Source organism: Xiphophorus couchianus, chromosome 15 (assembly GCF_001444195.1).
Source record: "Xiphophorus couchianus chromosome 15, X_couchianus-1.0, whole genome shotgun sequence".
Lineage (NCBI taxonomy): Eukaryota > Metazoa > Chordata > Actinopteri > Cyprinodontiformes > Poeciliidae > Xiphophorus > Xiphophorus couchianus.
The window spans coordinates 23,081,393-23,100,193 of NC_040242.1; the positions used below are offsets into that span (position 1 = coordinate 23,081,393).

Here is an 18,801-nt window from a genome sequence, read left to right on the forward strand (position 1 = left end):
GCGTGTCACCAGCAAGTTGAGCAGCTTGTTCTCTCCAGCCGTCCGCCAGCCTGGCTCATCTACTGCTGCTTGCCGCTCTCCGCTGCTCTGGTTGGGGGTAGGAAATGCGGAACGCCAGAGAGCTTCGTGGCTCTCTGTAGAGTTGGAGTCTGTGAGCTTGTCAGACTTTGAGAAGTTTTTTTTTTTCCTGTTGGAATCTGACAACAGTGCGTCGCCTGCCCTGGTAGCAGACCGCGGGAAAATGTCGTTACTTCCTGTCTAATGAAGTGTTGGCGCGACTTTGGTCTTGGAAATATCAACAAGGCACAGAGGAAAAGTCAGGCAAGTAAGGCAGACATTCCAGGGATGATTTCGGCCAATGTTTTAGTGGGTTTTTGGCTCAGTTCAGAAGGCTCAAGGATTTTTTTGTGCTGTGCTGCGACCGTAATTGCTAACGTTGGCTTTGTGACTAAACCTGGTTTTGTTAGTGATAATTTATATCACTAAATTATCATTATTAGTACGAACATTTACAGGTCAATATTTAGCTGATATGTTTATGTTAAGGGAAAGATTTCCTTGGTATATGACAGCAACGTTCCGTTCTGGAAACCTTAGCAACAACAAAGCTGCTTTACGGTAACGGATCCCGGAGAATCTCATCTGTTTACAGTCAGGCCCGTCATCTGCAGCTTCTGAACCTGCATGGAACCTCACACCTGCTAATACTGGAAAACTGAGCTTTCTTCCATGAACGATGTCTGAGAGTCATGGTAGGAAGGAAAGGGCAAACTAAACTCCACAATTACTTACAAATACTATGAAATACTTGAGAAACTATGAAAAACAGATCCCACCTTGTCACGATTTATTAAACAACAAAACAGATTAAGAAAGTCAAAAAGCTGTCATTAAATTGAAATCTTGTAGAGCCACCCTGAATGTAATTATTTTTCTTTTTTGGGAGGGATTTTGTCCAACACTACTTGTGTTTATTATGGAAACAGTTTGCTGCTCTCAGCCTTCCAGCCGGAGCCCAGACTCTCCTGGTTGTTCCTCTCACCAGGCCAGAACCTGTCAGGCTCCAGAGCGGTTTGCTCCTGCAGCTGTGCTTTACTGACTCTGTGGAGGATCTTAAACACCGTTTTATTGTACAAGATTGTACAATTCTTTAACAATTCTCAACAGTTTTTGGTTAATAATGGCTTTTTGTTTCTCATTACTAGGTTCTCGCAAAGAAGCAGAACAGATTGAAAGGATGGAGACGTTTGATGCCTCTGATTGTAAGTCTCAGCTGGTTTTTCCCAAGGATTGTTGTGATATTTTTAAGTTATTGGGATGAATAAAGTACTTCTATTCTATTATTGGTACTGAACAGATATAAATCTATAAACAGTTTGGTTTCTGTCAAGATGAAAGAGCGGACTAAGCAGCACAAAAACCAACACAAAAAGTATCTCTTTCTGTGTTGGTCAGTAATTGAATTTTACATAATTGCCACTGTTAAATTAGTTTATTTGGTTCCTGATCTTTGGGAAATATTTCATTTGATTTGATGATTGTTATGAATATTGCCACGTTCTACAAACAAACCTGGCAATTAGTCTCGTTTTTGTCATTTATTGAAGGTTTAAAAATCACAGCAGAGGAAAAGTAAACTGATAAGTAGGGTCAAACAACCACTTATATTCTGCTTTTCCTCGCTCTATGCATCAGCTTTACTCTACATACTCTACATGCATTGCCACGTTACCATGGCAACCCACACAACATCTCTGCTAACCCTCATTAGACCCACTAATAACCCTCATTAGTGGGGGTTATTAGTGCCCCCCGGTGAGTACAGGCAGGGCATCTTCGGCTCACCCGGTTGTTTCACGTGTCGGTCCTATAGTGAAATAAAATTTTAGAGAAATTCCCAGAATAAGACCTTGAAATTAGGCACCTGTCTCTTTAAGAACCTCCTTCTAGCACTGCCACTCCACCCTCAGCATGTCATCACAATAGCATTTATCTGTTACGCTGTTTACAAATGTTTTTTGGAGCGTTGGACTGAGAAACAGTTCAAACAATAACCCAGTAATAACTAATGAGGGTTATTAGTGGGTCTAATGCAGGCTAAGAGACTGAGCCCAAAAACCTTGGTCTCGGTTTGGTTGAATTGAACTCTGATGCGGTTTGAATGCAGTATGAATGCAAGCTGACCAGACACCGCTCCAAAAGTAGGAAGCTAACTACAGTGCAGTGCATTCCACTACAGTGCAGTACCAATATATTCTGGTCAATATATTGCTCTCTACTGGGTAATAAGTAGAGAGCATTACACTCTCCACCTCCACCTCCACCACCTTCATTACATCACAAGGTGGTGCTGGCATTCGACCCAATTACTACAGACAAAAACAATGCAATTATTAGTATCCTGTGAGAAATATTTATTATTAAAAGCTTCTGTGCATGCAGGATGAAAACACAGTAGTCCATGTTTTGGTGCTGTTACTGCTTTAAATTAAAATTTCTGGGTTGGTGATAATCATCACAGCATACAGTGGGAGAACTGACATCCAGCTTATTGAGTTTCAGAAGGGGATGTTATAGCAATACAGTGGTTATTAAACATTTTAGAATCTCATTTTTATCAACTATTTCTTTTCCACTAACAACAATACACGATGGAAGTGCTGTATTTACCTCTCTTCCAAAATTTAAGAGGATTATTTAAATTCTTAGATGTTTCAGACAGAAAGTAGGCACATTTAGCATGACATATTTTTACAGTGCATAACTTAACTTACGCTCAGGCTATATTTTGTTCAAACCATTATTAAACCTCCTGTTCTTCCCCTCAGCGGTGGACCCCGGGGCTGATGAAGACTCTGTGGATATCTATGAAGGCCTGGATGCTGCTGGGGTTGGCAGCAACACTGGTAAAGGAATTCTTCCACTTCATTCTGTTTTGTAAGACATTGATAAATGTTTTGCAGGGTTTCCCCTATGCCTGCCGCATTAACAAATAAATCAATTCATCAGATGATAAATTGAAATGAACTTGATAATTGTGATTTTCATGATTTATCAAGTACATTTATCAAGGGCAAGTAAAGCAAGGTGGCCCACCAGGCTTAGATTATGCTGGGGGGAACCCTGAAACATGTTTTACTGCATGTTCTGCTCTTGCTTTACAGAAAAGTGGCCTTTTGTTGGTTCTGGGCTGAAAGACTCACTGGATCTTTATGAGGATATAGTGGCAGAGGAACAGAACAACAGGGAGACATCATACACCGAGGTAACAAGCTGCAGTCACCTGTTCAGCTGCAGGTCCTCCTCTTCAGGACCAGTCATCTCACTTTCTTTTTTTCTCTGCAGTTAAAATCCAGATTTGAAGCAACCCAAAATCAAATCAAAGAGCTGCACAGAAGACTACAGCAGATGGAAACACAGGTTTGTTTCAGCAAGTATTTTTGCAAGAAGATTGAGCAAATATTTGTAAATCATAATGTGTAATAAGGTCTTACTCAAAACACATATGTAACCATGTTATTTTAGTTTATTTGTTCAGTTTGTTTTTCAACCGAGTTCCCCAGGTTAAATGTCACATTAAAGTTGACAATTTGGTGAAATGATTCATTTTGGTCTAATTTTTCCCACAAAAAGTCAACATTTTAAAAAGTGTGTGGTCTTTATGATCATAAGATAATTATTAATGACATTGTTTTGTTTCTTCCATGGACAGAATACTGGCTTGAGCAGTGAGAACAATCGTCTTAAGAAGAACATCTCTGCACTTTTACGAACAGCAAGGCAAGAAATCATTCGGAAAGATGCTGAGATCAAGCAGCTGACTCAGCAGTGAGTGTTACTTTATAAACACATGGAAACAGAATGTGCTCTAGACTAGCACCCTGGGATGGACATTGACATTTTTAAATTCATATGTAATTTTCTCTAATAAGTAGCATTTGTTGTTTTTTGTAGGGTCCAAAAATTTCATCATCATCATCAGCCTCAGCTAAAACAAGCCCAGGATCCACGTTCATCTTTTCGAGCCTCCTCCAGCTGTTCCTCAACAAGAACACTTCCACTACCTTCTTCTCTTCCTATTGTTCCTCGTCCTCCTCTTGTTCCTCCTCCTCATCATCATCCTCCTCATTTTGCTCCTCTTATTAGTTCCCAGTTTGAGGAGGAGCCTCCTCCAGCAGATACTCCTCAACCTACCTCAAAGGAAACTTGTCATTTCAGCAGATCCATGAAGTCCTCAACTCATAATTGCTCAAAAAGACATGAAACAGCTGAAAAACTGCCTGGAGTAGAGGGGTGCACTTCCAGAGATAGAGAGGTCAAAGGTCAAAGTAATAAACTGTCTGAATCAGCAGAAAGGAAGCTTAGAGACTGTTCCCATCATAATAAGGACTCAGAGCAAAAGCAAGCTCACAAAGAAGACAAAGACACTAGAAAAGGGTTTGACTCCCAGTCTCACAAAACTAAGAAATACCAAAATGTTGGGAGACACTGCCGATCAGACGGAGCTAAAACTTCTTCACAAGAACATCTCCACTCTGTAGCTTCCTCTGAACACAGAAGAGAAGGCAGGAAAATTCAGAGAACAGATAAAGCCAGCTCTATAGAGCATGCTAAAGTTTCTGATCAGCAGTCAGGAGGGAGCTGCAGCCCAGAGTCCAGAAAAATCCCCAGAGGTCACAAATATGATAGTTGGTCCAATCCAAAGAACAAGAGAAGCTCCTCTCCAGATCAGTCCACTAAGTGCTGCAGTGATGGCAGTAGAGAACGGGAAAGGAGCAGACAGAGAGACCATCAGAGAAGTGTGGACAGACGGTGCGAGGATGAAATCAGGAGCAGGCATCACAGAAGAAGCAGTCAGAAAGAGAGCAGCAGAGACCGGGAGAAGCACAGAGATAAACAGACTGGGAAGGCTGATGGATCCAAGGAAGGACGACGGGAAACGAAACCTAGAGATGTGAAAAGATCCTTTGAAGAACCCAGCCCAGACGCAAATACTTCTGTAAACGACAACAACTCAAACAGGAAGTTGTGTTTTATGGAAACACTGAATCTAACTCTTTCACCAATCAAAAAGTACACAATGCCCAGAGATAGCAGCCTAGAGGAACCGCTAAGACTAGAGGGTGATGATGAGGAAAACTCCCAGCCTAACCTAGACAACATGTGTGTCATTGATGAGGTAGATGGAGGTGAGCTAGGATCAGAACCAGGACCAGGACACGCTGAAGAGCAAGCCTTGGAGGAGCTCAAAGCTCCACGTAACCAGACGTCCAACTTGGAAGACGTAGAGGAAGATGGCAACAATGGAGCTGAATCCCAAGGGAGACCCCTGGCTGTCCTCATTAGCTCCCTCTGGAGGCCACCCCAGGGTCCAGCAGACACAACCAAACTCCACACAGCAGCAGGGGAAAACCTGAAACATCCTGAGGAACCGCTGGAGCTGATCTCCAACACCTGGATAACTGAAAGAGGTCAGCTGGAGGTCACAAAGAGCTCCCAGCCCAGCAACACACCTCCACAAATCCTGGAGCAACACAGCAGCTCTGAAGCACCGACTTCTGAGGTTCAACATGCTGCAGCTGCTGATGAACATGCAGATCCACATGCACATGCAGCTCAACATGAACATGCTGCAGCTGCCGATGAACATGCTGCAGCTGATTCAGGTGAAGCTCCTGCTCCACCCAGACTCTCCCAGAGTACAGTCAGTGAAGCTGCAGCTTCAGCTCAGCCAGACGACACACACGGTACTGAAGAGGTATATGAGGAAGCCAGACTCAGAGATGGGTGGGGTCACCAGGCTGCGTCCCCTGGTACCAGCCTACCATCCTCTACCAGTGTTACCATGGACAACCATCCTGTTGGCCAACCACAAAGCTATAAAGATTTGGATTCAGTGTCCAGCACTATCTGTCTGACCTCACTTCCTCAGAAGGGGCTGAGTCTGACCGAGGACATTTGTGCGATGACCCAGACAGACACAGACCCCAGGACCTCCAGCTCCCAGCCCAGCTCCTCTGTAGACTGCATTGGGGTATCCAAGGTCAGCAGTACCACAGAAGAGCTCAGCCCCGCCACAGTTACCCCTAAGAAGTTTTGCAGCCAGGACTGTAAAAAAGAGCTGTCCACTTCTGTGTCACTGCCTCATGATGAAGACTCCATGATGCACACCCTGAGCAACCTGAAGAGGATTCCTGAGGTCATCAGCCCCCTGAGGAGCCCGGCACAGACGGCCAAGAGAGGTGTCCTCCATGTCCACAGCAAGCTGGGACATGTGAAGAGTCTTCAGAAAGGTATAGCCTGCCTGGTAACCAGATGGTCCTAGTAGCCCTGTCCTTCAGTCCCATAGGCTTTATCTGGCATGTAAAGCTGGATTCATGTGGACATGGCACCAACATGTCCTGAACATTTATTCTGGGGTGTTTTGAGCTGAGTTAGTTAAAAAAGTATATATTTTAATACCCCTCACTGAAAAACCACAAAGTTCTGTTTTTCACATGGAGCCCCATTTCCTCATGTCTTCATTGTGAGGGAGAGGGTAGCAGGTGGCAGCTGTAATCACATGAAAGGGTCTGGAATATTTGCTCCTGCTGTTTGAAGCTGCAAACTGGAGTGGACAGGTTTTGATTTAATTTCTTATTTTGTTAATATCTATATTGCTTTCCATTTTGATGGTGACTTTTAACCTTAACCACATCTAATCTGTATTCTTTTTCCTATTGTTAAACACTGGTTTTTGAGTTCCTAAACACGTTCTCATTCAGAAGTACACTGCTCAAAAAAAATAAAGGGAACACTTAAACAGGTGTTTAGCACTTAAAGTGTTCCCTTTATTTTTTTGAGCAGTATATAATAGAGTAGAAGCAGCCTTTATTGTCCCACAAAAGGGAAATTCAGGTATAACAGCACAAAAACTGTTAAAAACAATATATAAAAACAAGATTAACAATAGAAATAACAATATACTGTACAAGCATAAAAAAGACAAATACCGTGAGCCATTAGATCATTGTTCTTCAGGACTAGATCCCAACTTGTCATTTTATTTCCCAATACAAGCATCAATCATAATGAAGTGATGAATCATGGGAAGACAGATTTGTACTTGCATGTCAGTAATACCATACAAACATAATGGAAATTAAATTTAGAAAACTAAGTTGGAGAAAGTCTGGAATATGATAAGTGAGGTGGGCTCTCTGGATCTTTGTTCAGTGATGTAGCTTTGAGAAAAAAATCAGTGAGTGTCAGCAGGTTGCCAGCTGTTTTACTATAGAGGACTTGTCACTAAAGACTCGGATTCAGTGTCCAGCACTATCTGTTAAACCCAGACAGTTAAAACCTTCTTTGTCTTTGTGCTGACACTGACCTGTTGTATTGTCTTCTTTAGTTCTCTCACATTGAACTTGTTGGGTTATAGTGATTTATGTAGTAAACTGAACAGGATTATGGTCTTGGTCTCTCTGGACTTTGTTGAGTTAAATTTAGAGACAATAATTCATCCCTCAACATGTGTAAAATACCTGAAAATGATATTGACTTTGTTGCACCATAACCTGCCACTGATTGCCATGACTGTAAGGCTCTGGTGTTCCTGAATCTCTTCACTTAGTCTTGGATGTCTTGAATATTATCGTTGCATATACTGACAGTTCCTTTACCTTTCTGTCCAGAATTTTCCACCTCTGCTGCTGAGACCAACTTGATGAAGTTGGATGTTAATAAAGAGAACAAATATCCAGGTTCTCCTGCTAACCGAGGAGCACAGGACATGGTGAACATGGAGTCTGAGCAGATTTCAAGCCCTTTTGACACCGAACTGGAAGAAGGGGAAATTTTAAGCGAGAGTGATGAGGCAACTTCTAGTTCTCCTGTTCCTGCCACCAAGAGGGCAAAGTTAACGGAACCAGTCAGGAATAAACCCAGCCTCCAGTCTTCTTCAAGAAGAAAACCTGAAGAACAGCGGGTTGCTTCTAAAGAACCTCTTGATTCAGCTGCTGTCTCTACGCAAAGTCCCAGGAGTCGTTTTAAAACTGTTTGCCCATCAGCAAGCAAAGCATCTTTTTCGACTGTAGAGGAAATAATGGAAACATTCAAGATGGTTCGCACGGAGATGCGGAAAAAATACATGAAGCTTCATAAAACCTTTCCTAAAAAAAGCTTTTGGGGTGTGATGGACAATTTTCAGAAGTCTTTTTTAGAGTTTGTGGACGGTGCTCACTTTGGCCAGATATGCAGCGATGCCGAGGAGCTGAAGTCCAAGCTGAGGAAACTAATTACGTCTGTGTTTAGCAAAGTGCTTAATAATGGCATAGTGAAACGCATTTTTGAACAGCAAGCAGTCAATCTAAAGCAAAAGTTGTGGGACTTTGTAGATGTCCAAGTGGACTACTTGCTCATGGACATCCAGACAACACTGAAGAGCCTCTGCCAAGCTGTCCGGATTCCCACTGAAGACAAGAGGCCCGGTGGACAGGGGACCGAGCCTCAGCAGGCTCCAGTGAAGAAGCCGCTGTGTAAACAGAACAAGACTCGGATTCAGTGTCCAGAACACCCCCCTAACTCCAGCCTGGGTCGGACCAAGTCATGTGCAGTAGTCCCTTACAGAACCGGACTAGGCAGCAGAGGTAAAGACATCCGTATGTCATACACAGAAAAAGATGGCGCCTCTCATATACATCCTCCAGGACGCGTAAACACACAAACTACGGTCAACTTCCTGTCCGACAGCAACGCTGCCTTGTCTCCAGACAAAACTAAGATGGTAATCCCTCAGAACGGCTCTGTGATCGATAGAACAGACTTTGAGCTGCTTACTGAGCAACAAGCATCCAGTTTGACATTCAATTTGGTCAGAGACTCTCAGATGGGAGAAATATTCAAGTGTCTTCTCCAAGGATCAGACTTGTTAGAAAGCACAGGGATGTGTGGAGACAACACTGCCTGGGCTGTTGGGACCCCAAGGAAGGATGGAGAGAGATTTCTCAACTTTGCCACACCATCAAAGTTCCTCTCACCATCCAAGTCCGATACTTCAGCCAGACTCATTGCTACCTGGTCCACCATTTCACCCAGACGGAGGTCATCCCCATGCATCAAAACCCCCATCCCCCTCCACCCAGCCTTGTTCGATGAAAGTTGCCTCCTGGAGGTTCCGTCTGGAAACAGAGCGCTGCTGCAGGGCAGCTTGGCAACAGAGAAATACTCCATTCTAGCTGAAGATCTGGCTGTCTCCCTGACGATTCCATCTCCTCTTAAATCTGACAGCCACCTCAGCTTCCTCCAGCCAGCAGGCGTTGGAATCCATGTGGTGTCCACCCCAGACAGCGTTATCAGCGCACACATAAGTGAGGATGCTCTGCTGGATGGGGAAGACGCTACGGAGCAGGACATCCACCTGGCCCTGGACAACTCCAGCTGCAGCTCCAGAGACAGCACCACCTCCCAAACGCCTGGCAGCACTCTGTTCTTCAAGCCTGACGTTCCTATGCAGGCACTGGTGATGGAGAAGTCCAATGATCACTTCATCGTAAAGATTCGACAGATGAATGTGGCTGCAGAAGGCACACTAATTGCTGGAGAGCCGTTGAGGCAGACACTGATAGAAAAGAATCAGCAGCATGAAGAACATGATGCCCAGGAACGTCTGAAGGTCGCTGGTCAGACAGAGAACAGCACTGAAAACCCAACTTCTGGATCACACACCCATGAACAGAGATGGACTCCAGGAACCAATCCATCCAACCCAAGACAAGACACTTCTACCCAGTCTGGGAAAACCACTCCTGAAACGGATCCATCAGATCCCAGTTCAAACATCAGTTCACCAACTTCCCACAGTACATTAGTCCCACATCCCAGTAGGACACAGCTCCAAGTAGAGGCAACTCCACCCAAATCATTCCCATTCCAGTCCCAGAAGCAAACCAGTCCCCCCAGTGCCACTTTAAGCCCAAACACTAAGACACCGTTCTATGACTCAGGCAGAGAGGAGACCACCGTGTCCGAGTCAGAAAAGAGTCTCACCATCGACACAAGCAGCTCATCAGAGAAAACCTCCAGGGACTGTGAACAGCTCCGGAAACGGAAAAGACGACAGGAAAAGCTGAAAGCCAAAAGATGTAAAAAGGAGGACAAGAGTCTGCAGGAGGTTTCTCCATCCAGAAAGAGTGATGAGGAGTTGAAACTTTCCCCAGCAGCTCTGTCCCCAAGCAGCCTGTCTGCCAAGAACATCATCAGGAAGAAGGGCGAGGTGGTGATGGCATGGACCAGGTCAGTAGCATGATTCACTGAAGTCACGTGGAAATAAAAGCACTTCTCGCATGACTTCAGTCCACTCATAGTCATACCACAGTCATGCCATCAATGGCTCTGTTAAAGTCTTGACATTCTGACACTTTTTATGTGGAAAAATGTATCATTTAGTTATAGCTTTTGATCATTTTCTGCTGGCTGAATAAATCACAAATTAAAGTTGGACAGGACATTAGAACGAAGCAAACCAGCTTTACATTCCAGTGTTTAATGTATCATTTTGTAACTGTGGTCATTAGAGGGCATTTCCTCTGACCCTGTTGGTTCCAGCACAGAGTCACTGATACTGAGTGACTGATACAAATGAGTTGATGTTGGTTTCTTTTTCTAGAAAGCTCATTGGGGAGGAGGGATGACTGGGAACTTAAAGATCTTAATGATTTTGGATGAACATCTTACTTTTATCATTTGGTTTTTATTTTATTTTTTATTCAATTTAACTGCAAGTTAAAATTGCAGCCAAGTTTCAATCAGCTACATTTGATATATTTTAAATGACTGGATTGAATCGAGTTGACTATACAGTGCTGTTTAGGAAGAAAATAAATGCTTTTACTTTTGCACAGACAGATCATGTGTACATGTCTTGTTTGTAGCCTAATTTTATTTTTATCCAAGTTAAAACATAAACATTTATATATTAGCTACATAAAACCTCTATAAACAAATATTATTTGCATATTTGCTATTATCCTAAGTTCCATGTAGAACCCTTTTCAATGGACATAGATGGAATTAGAAGTTAAAGCAAAGGTTTTGCCTCTGTTGATTAGTTTTGCAAATTTATTTTCTGTTTCTGTTGTTCCTCCACTGCCTCATCCAAATGTTCCAGTTGAACTTAGATGTCAGTGTGAAACACTTTGACCTTTAAGCAGTATGCAGTACTGTTGGTCAAACAGAGCAAGTAGGCAAGTTTAAAGTTCCGATGGTGAAATGATGCTCAGTCTCTTTTGCTCATCCTCTCCTCAGAGAAGAAGATAGAGCCATTCTGATGTTCCTGAAGACCAAAGGAGCTTCACGGGAAACGTTCTCCACACTGTCTGAGAAACTAAACAAGCCGTCAGGCCAGGTGAGCAAGTCTTCAGTCTTCAGGGTTTTATTTAAGGTTTGCAGTTATTTACTGTTTGATGTTTTTCAGATTGCTCACAGGTTTTACCAGCTTATGAAGCTTTTTAAGAAGCAGGGGAAGATGGACATATGATTGTCCCAGTCTACAGACAGAGGGAGATCTCACCCACCTCAATACAATTAAACTCTAAATGCCTGTTAAATGGAAAGTTCTGGAGAGTCCTGAAGAGTTGGTTCAACACCAATGCTACGCTCCATGGACTTCATTTTCAAACGACTGGAAGCATAATTGCTTCTTGTTGAGGGATTTCTTCTGTGTTGAACTGATTCATGGCTAATTAAAACAGAAAGCTAAAGGATATCTGATTTTTTGATTCATTGTCTGGAAATGGTTTTACTTTTGTGTTCATTTCTAACCAACTGAGACAGTTTTTTTGTTTTAAGCTCCTCTTACTGAAAATCCATGACAGTATCTGCATATTCCTTTTTCAATAGTATCAATTTGTACAGCAATCAAAACCATCTCAGGAGTATGTCTTCTAACGGACAGCTGGAAAATGTCCGTCTTCAGACTTGAAGTTAGTTTCCAGCTCAGGAAAGTTCCATGTTTTCCTGTTAGTGGATCACCTCAGAGGAAACTTGGAAGGATCACTCAGCAATAACTCATCTGCTGTCAAACAGATGGATTTGGTCATTATTGCAAACAATCTTTGTATGATGCTGGTCAACTAGCATTGGTGTTTCTAATGAAAACGTTTACATGTCCAATCAAGGCAGGAGAGAAGTATTAAACGACTCAGATCAGCAGACTGTTCACACTGTTTCTGTGCCTTGATGGCATCTAGTTGAAATCATCTGATTATATAAATCAAAACAGAATGCATTATTATTCTTCATGTTGTACATATCCTTTTCTGAAAATAAAGTTTTATTTATTTATGCCTGTGTCAGATGGGAGGTTCTTTATAATGGATCTTTGTCTTTTTTTATGATGACATCCACTGAACAGAAAATGAATATATCTGCTCTCTGAACTCTACACATTAAATTTCATTTAAGAGGATTTTTTATAAAGAATTTTTTAGAAGCACATTGGTGAGGTCAAACACTGATGTTGGGAAAGAAGGCTTGGCTCACACTCGTCTCCAATTTATGACTGGTTTTCTATTAGGTGAAGTTCTTTGACACCAAACATGCTCAGTCACGTCTTTATAAGTCCTAAACATTGCTTCAGTAATGCACTTAGACTAGGCTGGAGCACTGAGTGAGCCATTTTATTGGGAATTACCACAGAATACAGCTACACTGACCTAGTGACCTGTAGAGTGTTTTTTACAAACTGCTGTCTGTGTGGTGACAGTATTGGACAAATAATCTGTGAAAAAAATCACACTGCTCATCCAGAAACAACCAATCAGAGTCAGGAGGTCTTAGCACTGTCTATCACATCAGTGTACATGCCGCTCAGTGTGCTAATGGTGGAGCAACAACTTATTGCAAAAAAACTATCTGCTGTCATTTGTGGCCATGCTAATTAGCCTGAGCATTCATGACAGGCGCCACTGTGGGGAGGGAGCTGTAGCGTAGCAGAGAGAAAGGAGGATGTGGTGAGCAGCGTGTACACCAGCATGATTGACAGTGCTAAGACCCTCCTCCTAGCTCTGATTGGGGTTGTTTGAATGTGGTGTATTTCTGCAGATGGCAATAGAACCACAGGGAGGAGGCAGGGGAGCTTTATTTTTTCACAGACTGTCTAATATACTGTCATCTAAATCCACATGAGAACGACTTTGTAAAGGCTTTGGAATGGAACAGCAAAATTCCAAAACTAAATTGAACAGACAGTCTGTGGGCTAACCTGGAGAAAGCTGTAGACAAGAAGTGAGAACAGATTTTTCTAGACAATAGTGGGCAGATACTAACAAGTCAAGATGATGAAAGACTTTTAACAGTGAAGACTGAATTCTGATAAGGAATCACAAGGTATTCATTCAAGAGTGTGAACAAATGATTAAACTGACTTACATGTGATTTTCCCAGATTAATGGCCTTCATTCACTGTATTCAAACAGGAAGGGATGAGGAGGGTTTCATCCAGAAAGGCTCCAGATCAAATTAGTGACGGCAGGGTCAAGGACCAAAGCCTGTGGATACTGAGTGCCTGAGCTGCTGCTGCTCTAAGTAACCTAACCTGCTGATATTCAAGATCCAGAGTAATGGAGAAACTTGTTGAATCTTTGTTGTTTTAGTCATGTTATAGTTCCCCTGGAGCCTAAGGAAGCCTGAAAGCTTTGGACAAAGCTGTATATTGACACCTTAGTCAGCGCTATTTCCAGTTTAGTGTCCTGATAAAAGTGTGGCAGGATGAAACTGACCTCGGGGCGTTGTAGGCCTGTGTGGAGGATCAATAGCTTCAAACTGGAGACCTAGTTAGCAGCAACATTGAAACAGAGTCGGCCACAGAGCACAGCGGGGTTTTAGCAGTCTTCAAGGGACAGCCAATGAGTCCTGATGTTGCTGCAGATGGATCATCTTTTTTGTAAGATCTTTATAATCAAATACACAAAGCAAGGTCTCTAGAAGACTGGTAAGTACAGCTTTTCCTTTGATATTTAAAACATTAACATAAAAGTCTTACAATACACGTTATCTTCTTTATTCACTCACAGCTACTAATAATGTGAGAGAAAATGGGGGACTGGAACTTGTTGGGGAGCATCTTAGAAGAGGTCCACGTTCATTCGACCATTGTGGGGAAAATCTGGCTCACCATCCTCTTTATCTTCCGGATGCTTGTACTTGGTGTTGCAGCAGAGGATGTTTGGGACGATGAGCAAAGCGAGTTTGTCTGCAACACAGAGCAGCCAGGCTGCAAGACTGTCTGCTACGACCAGGCTTTCCCTATCTCCCTCATACGCTACTGGGTCCTGCAGATCATCTTTGTGTCCTCTCCCTCACTGGTCTACATGGGCCATGCTCTGTATCGCCTGAGAACCCTTGAAAAAGAGAGGCACAGAAAGAAGGCCTGCCTGAAGGCAGAGCTGGAGGGGGCAGATGCTGACCAGGAGGACCACAAGAGAATCGAGCGGGAGCTCAGGAAGTTAGACGAACAGAAGAAAGTCAGGAAAGCTCCGCTCAGAGGATCATTGCTGCGCACGTATGTTTTTCATATCCTGACCAGGTCTGTGGTGGAGGTGGGTTTCATCATTGGTCAGTGTGCTCTTTTTGGCATTGGACTATCTCCTCTGTACAAGTGTGAGAGACTGCCATGCCCCAACAGTGTTGACTGTTTTGTGTCGAGGCCTACAGAGAAAAATATTTTCATGGTGTTCATGCTTGTCATTGCCGGAGTGTCTTTGTTTCTCAACCTTCTGGAGATTTTCCATCTGGGTGTGAAGAAGATCAAGCAAATCCTTTATGGATACAAATATGGAGATGATGACAGTGTCTGCAGGTCAAAGAAAAATTCTATAGTGCAGCAGATTTGTGTTCTCACTAACTCCTCACCACAAAGGCTGATCCAGCTAACTCAAGTTGCCAGTCCTGTTACATCAGATCCTTACAAGGATGCTCAAAGAGATGTGCTGCCTTGTAACTTGGTTGCAGCAGGTTGCCAGAATACAGAAGGCATGAACATCTCACAGCAGCGTCCTGCACAGACGTTCCGGCCGAGCCAAGGTGACATCCAGCTTTTGAGACAACTGGGGGCTGTGGAGCGGCGACACACTCTGGAGAACAGAAAACCGTCCTTCAGCAGCGATGAGTCAAACGGACCTCATTGCTTGGGCAAGCCTCACTATGCAGGACCGCGAGCAACGCTGGTGGCCAGCCACATTGAGATCCCAGCTGCCCTGAGGATCCCTCAGAGGAAGCAGAGTAAAGTCAGTGTCTGCAAGGAACTCAGTGACATGAGTGATTCTCCAGAGAGCGACCACTATCCCACAGCCAGGAAGTGCAGCTTTATGTCCCGAGGACTGTCAGAGGCCAAGCTTGCCAGTCCGTCTGACAGCGACGCCTCTCAGAGTGGAACAGATACCGAGGCCCAGCACTTCAACCAGGGGGAAAGCCCAGTGATGACCCCACCGCCCCCTGCCTCTGGGAGGAGGATGTCCATGGTAAAAACACATTCCTTCTAGTGAAAACTGTAGCACCCTATATTACGCTTAACCTGCTATAATGCTGAAAATGTTGTTTTTTTTTTTTTTGCTGATGCAATAAAACTACTCATATTTGATTCAGTGGAGTCTAAGAAAGAGATTTTACAACAGGACACCCAGGCCGGTCCTGGTTCTTAACCCAGAGCATTTCATGATGATGACACATCATAATAGATGATGTTATGATTTACTGGTACAAAAGAAATGTCTCAGTTGATAAGCAAAATGATATATATATATAAAAAACTTTACTCATAAGTACTATGAAGAGAAGGCAACACCAAAACAAATCTCTGCCATGGAAAATCAGCCCAAAACTTACCAAGTCATACAGTAAATCTGTGAAAACTGTGCTGTTGTCTAATTTTGTGTGGAGGGTATTTAGATATAGATCTGATGAACAATGCTCCAGTCAAATCTTCAAACAAGACCACCTAAATATGTATGAGTTAGGTCAGCAGCATGAGCTCCACCACCATGCACACAGGAGCAATATTTAACTGAGAAAAATAGTGACCAGCATAAAATCGTGTTTTGTGCATCAGAGAAGTTTGAGATTTAGATTCATATCCATCTCCGTCCCAACAATATGTTTATTAATGCATATCTCACCAGTACTACAAGTCAAACATTTCAGATAAAGGATGTCTGAACTTTTTCAACCATTCAGTTGTATTTAGTATGCTCAAAATATGCTCAAAAACACACCACCTGATTATCAGGAAATAAAAATCAAATAGTTTTCCATCTCAGTTATTGTTTTATGATCACTTGCCTGATGAGGTTTGATATTAAATAACATTAGCTAAAGGATTATGTTTAGCACTGAAGAGAGAACAAGTTCTGCACACTTATGGAAAACAAACAACTTCTCTCCAAAATATAAAAGAATGTATTAACAAAATTTTATTTCTATATTTATTAACAAGATACAGTTCAAAATTAATTATCAAGTGGTGAAGCATAAAACTCACTAATTTAGTAATACTGAACTAAACTACTAGAAGTAAAAATGAAAGAACAATGAAAAACCACCAGAATAAATAAGAATAAATTCAATAACCAATTAAATAATGGAGTAATATCACAGTTCAGAATGAGTATGTATATTTAGTACCAAGAAATAATTTGGAATGAGGACAAATTAACTTTAAACTAAATCAAATTCAGCTTAAGACTAAATTGAGAACCACACTTTGTATGTGTTCAGCAGTTCACCAAAGTAATGTTTCATGAACTAATTTGCTAAGAGGTTGATACAACAACAGCAGATATTTAATGTATTTTGGTGCTAAACCATTCAGTGATTTATAAATTAACAGTATTTTAAAGTCTATTCTCTCACTGTAAGGACTCTAGAACTGGTGTGATGTTTTCTATCTTCCTGGTTTTAGTCAGAACACCAGCAGCAGCGCTCTGGATCAGCTGCAGCTGGAGGTTTGATTTTTCTTTAGGCAGACCTGTGAAGACATAACTCAAGATATACATTGTAGAGTAATGTATATGTTGAAAACATAGAAATATTAAGTCTTTTTAAAAAACTTTGAAAAAAGAAAAGTCTACTTTTTAAATAACAAAAGACTAACCACAACTGTTTTTTTTCTTTCAGAGCATGATTCTGGAGTTGTCTTCAATCATGAAGAAGTGAACCAGAAACATCCATGTTGGCGTGAGGCCAGAGGCACTGAGGACTTCTGTAGACATAAGCACTCACATCATGTTTCACCTCATTTCTAGTTTCAGTGTAACTTTCACCATCTGATGGTGTTCACTCATACACTTAGAGTTTCTGTGTTTAGGTTTGTGGATCCAATCACTGATTCATTTGTGTCAATTCATGCATGGCTGGACATAAAGTGAGTCTCAACATCTTACATAGCAAAGATGTTGGATTACAGGATGTAACTTAGGACAGTGGGCAATGACAGAGAAATACAATAAAATTCTTTTGATAACATTTTCAGATACTATTTCTTTTCTTGTGCAGTACACACTTCTAACTTATTCTTATATTTTTTGTTCTTTTTACAGAGAGGGGACATTATCACCAGCTACTGAGTCTGTGCATTAGTCAACCTTAACTTCATAGTACTGAACAACTTATTGTTGTATCATTAAATTATTTTTATTTGTCAGGTTTTAGAAAACATTAACCAGCATTTAAAACATTTAGCTCATATACAGTATGCTTTAGTTATTTTTTTTAGGTAAGTGGGAATGTCCTTTTAACTTAATACAAATATGTATGTCATAATCTAATATCAGTACCTCTGGGGCTCTATGACGCCTCAGAAGTTCAGAGAATATTTGGGAGCAAACAGCATCATAAAGTCCAAGGAACAGAGCAGATCAGGGAGAAGCTGTGGAGAAGCTTATTTTCTGAGCGTTGGACATCTGACTGTTCAATCCATCATCTGGAAATTGAAAGAATACGGCACAACTGTAAACCTACCATGACAAGGGAGATCACCTAAACTTCCAGCTGAACAAGAAGAGCTCTGATCAGAGATGCAGCCAAGAGAACCTTAGTGACTCTGGACCAAATGATCCACAGCTCAGAGGGGGAATCTGTCCACAGAAAAGGTATTAGGCATCACTGCACAATGTTAAAATAAAACCATACGAAGTCCCATTTGCCATGATGGACACAGCAAACATGTGGAAGAAGGAGCTTTGGTCAGATTAGACAAAAAAATTGAACATTTTAGCCAAAAACCAAAATGCTATGTGTGGTAGAGAAGTAACACTTCACATCACTCTGAACACACCATCCCCACTGTCAAATATGGTGGCGGCAACATCATGCTCTGGGGTTGTTTCTCTTCAGCAGGATCAGGGATGATGGTCAGAGTTGACAGAAGATGGATGGAGCAAAATATAGAGAAATGCAGGATGAAAAACTGTTTGTCTAAAGACTTGAGACTGGGTGAAGGTCCAGCTTCCAGCAGGACATCCACCCTAAACATAAAGCCAAGGATACAGTGGAATTATTTAAAACAAAATATATTCATGTGTTAGAATGGCCCAGTCAAAGTCCAGACCTAATCCCAATCAAGAATCTGTGGCAAGATGTGAAAAGTGCTGTTCATAAACGCTCAGTGTCTAATCTGACTGAGTTTGAGCTGTTTTAAAAAGAAAAATGAACAAAATGTGTTGGTCTTTCACATTAAATTCTAATGGAATATATTCATTTTTGTGGACACAAGGTACGTCACTGTACCTGTTGGAACTTGAAATATGAACTTTCTGTCTGTTCCATGTG

General features: G+C 42.0%; 2 protein-coding genes across 4 annotated transcripts; both read left to right on the forward strand.

The window, feature by feature from the left end:
* Nucleotides 1-10: 10 nt before the first annotated feature.
* Nucleotides 11-12,321, forward strand: casp8ap2 (caspase 8 associated protein 2). 3 transcript variants are annotated; one of them, XM_028040212.1, is made up of 11 exons: nt 11-97; nt 208-325; nt 1,206-1,262; nt 2,829-2,906; nt 3,165-3,265; nt 3,346-3,420; nt 3,713-3,828; nt 3,955-6,293; nt 7,674-10,272; nt 11,284-11,383; nt 11,453-12,321. In XM_028040212.1, exons 2-11 carry the CDS (start codon nt 262-264, stop codon nt 11,513-11,515), a joined length of 5,592 nt encoding a protein of 1,863 aa, XP_027896013.1. In that variant the 5' UTR covers nt 11-97; nt 208-261; the 3' UTR covers nt 11,516-12,321. The 3 variants fall into 3 exon arrangements, with proteins under 3 accessions (XP_027896013.1, XP_027896015.1, XP_027896014.1); XM_028040214.1 differs by having other exon boundaries at nt 24-321; XM_028040213.1 differs by lacking the exons at nt 11-97; nt 208-325 and adding an exon at nt 653-752.
* A 78-nt stretch (nt 12,322-12,399) lies between these two features.
* On the forward strand, nt 12,400-17,475 carry gja10b (gap junction protein alpha 10 b). The gene is made up of 2 exons (XM_028040220.1): nt 12,400-15,497; nt 17,149-17,475. Exons 1-2 carry the CDS (start codon nt 14,073-14,075, stop codon nt 17,185-17,187), a joined length of 1,464 nt encoding a protein of 487 aa, XP_027896021.1. The 5' UTR covers nt 12,400-14,072; the 3' UTR covers nt 17,188-17,475.
* Nucleotides 17,476-18,801: the final 1,326 nt, after the last annotated feature.

Bases quoted from the DNA above. Each gene is read 5' to 3' on its own strand.
- casp8ap2 (XM_028040212.1), top strand. From the start codon at position 262: ATGAAGTGTTGGCGCGACTTTGGTCTTGGAAATATCAACAAGGCACAG. The intron at 326-1,205 runs GTAAGGCAGACA...TCTCATTACTAG, and splicing joins ACAGAGGAAAAGTCAGGCAA to GTTCTCGCAAAGAAGCAGAA. The intron at 6,294-7,673 runs GTATAGCCTGCC...CTTTCTGTCCAG, and splicing joins TGTGAAGAGTCTTCAGAAAG to AATTTTCCACCTCTGCTGCT.
- gja10b (XM_028040220.1), top strand. From the start codon at position 14,073: ATGGGGGACTGGAACTTGTTGGGGAGCATCTTAGAAGAGGTCCACGTT. The intron at 15,498-17,148 runs GTAAAAACACAT...TTTTTCTTTCAG, and splicing joins CTGGGAGGAGGATGTCCATG to AGCATGATTCTGGAGTTGTC.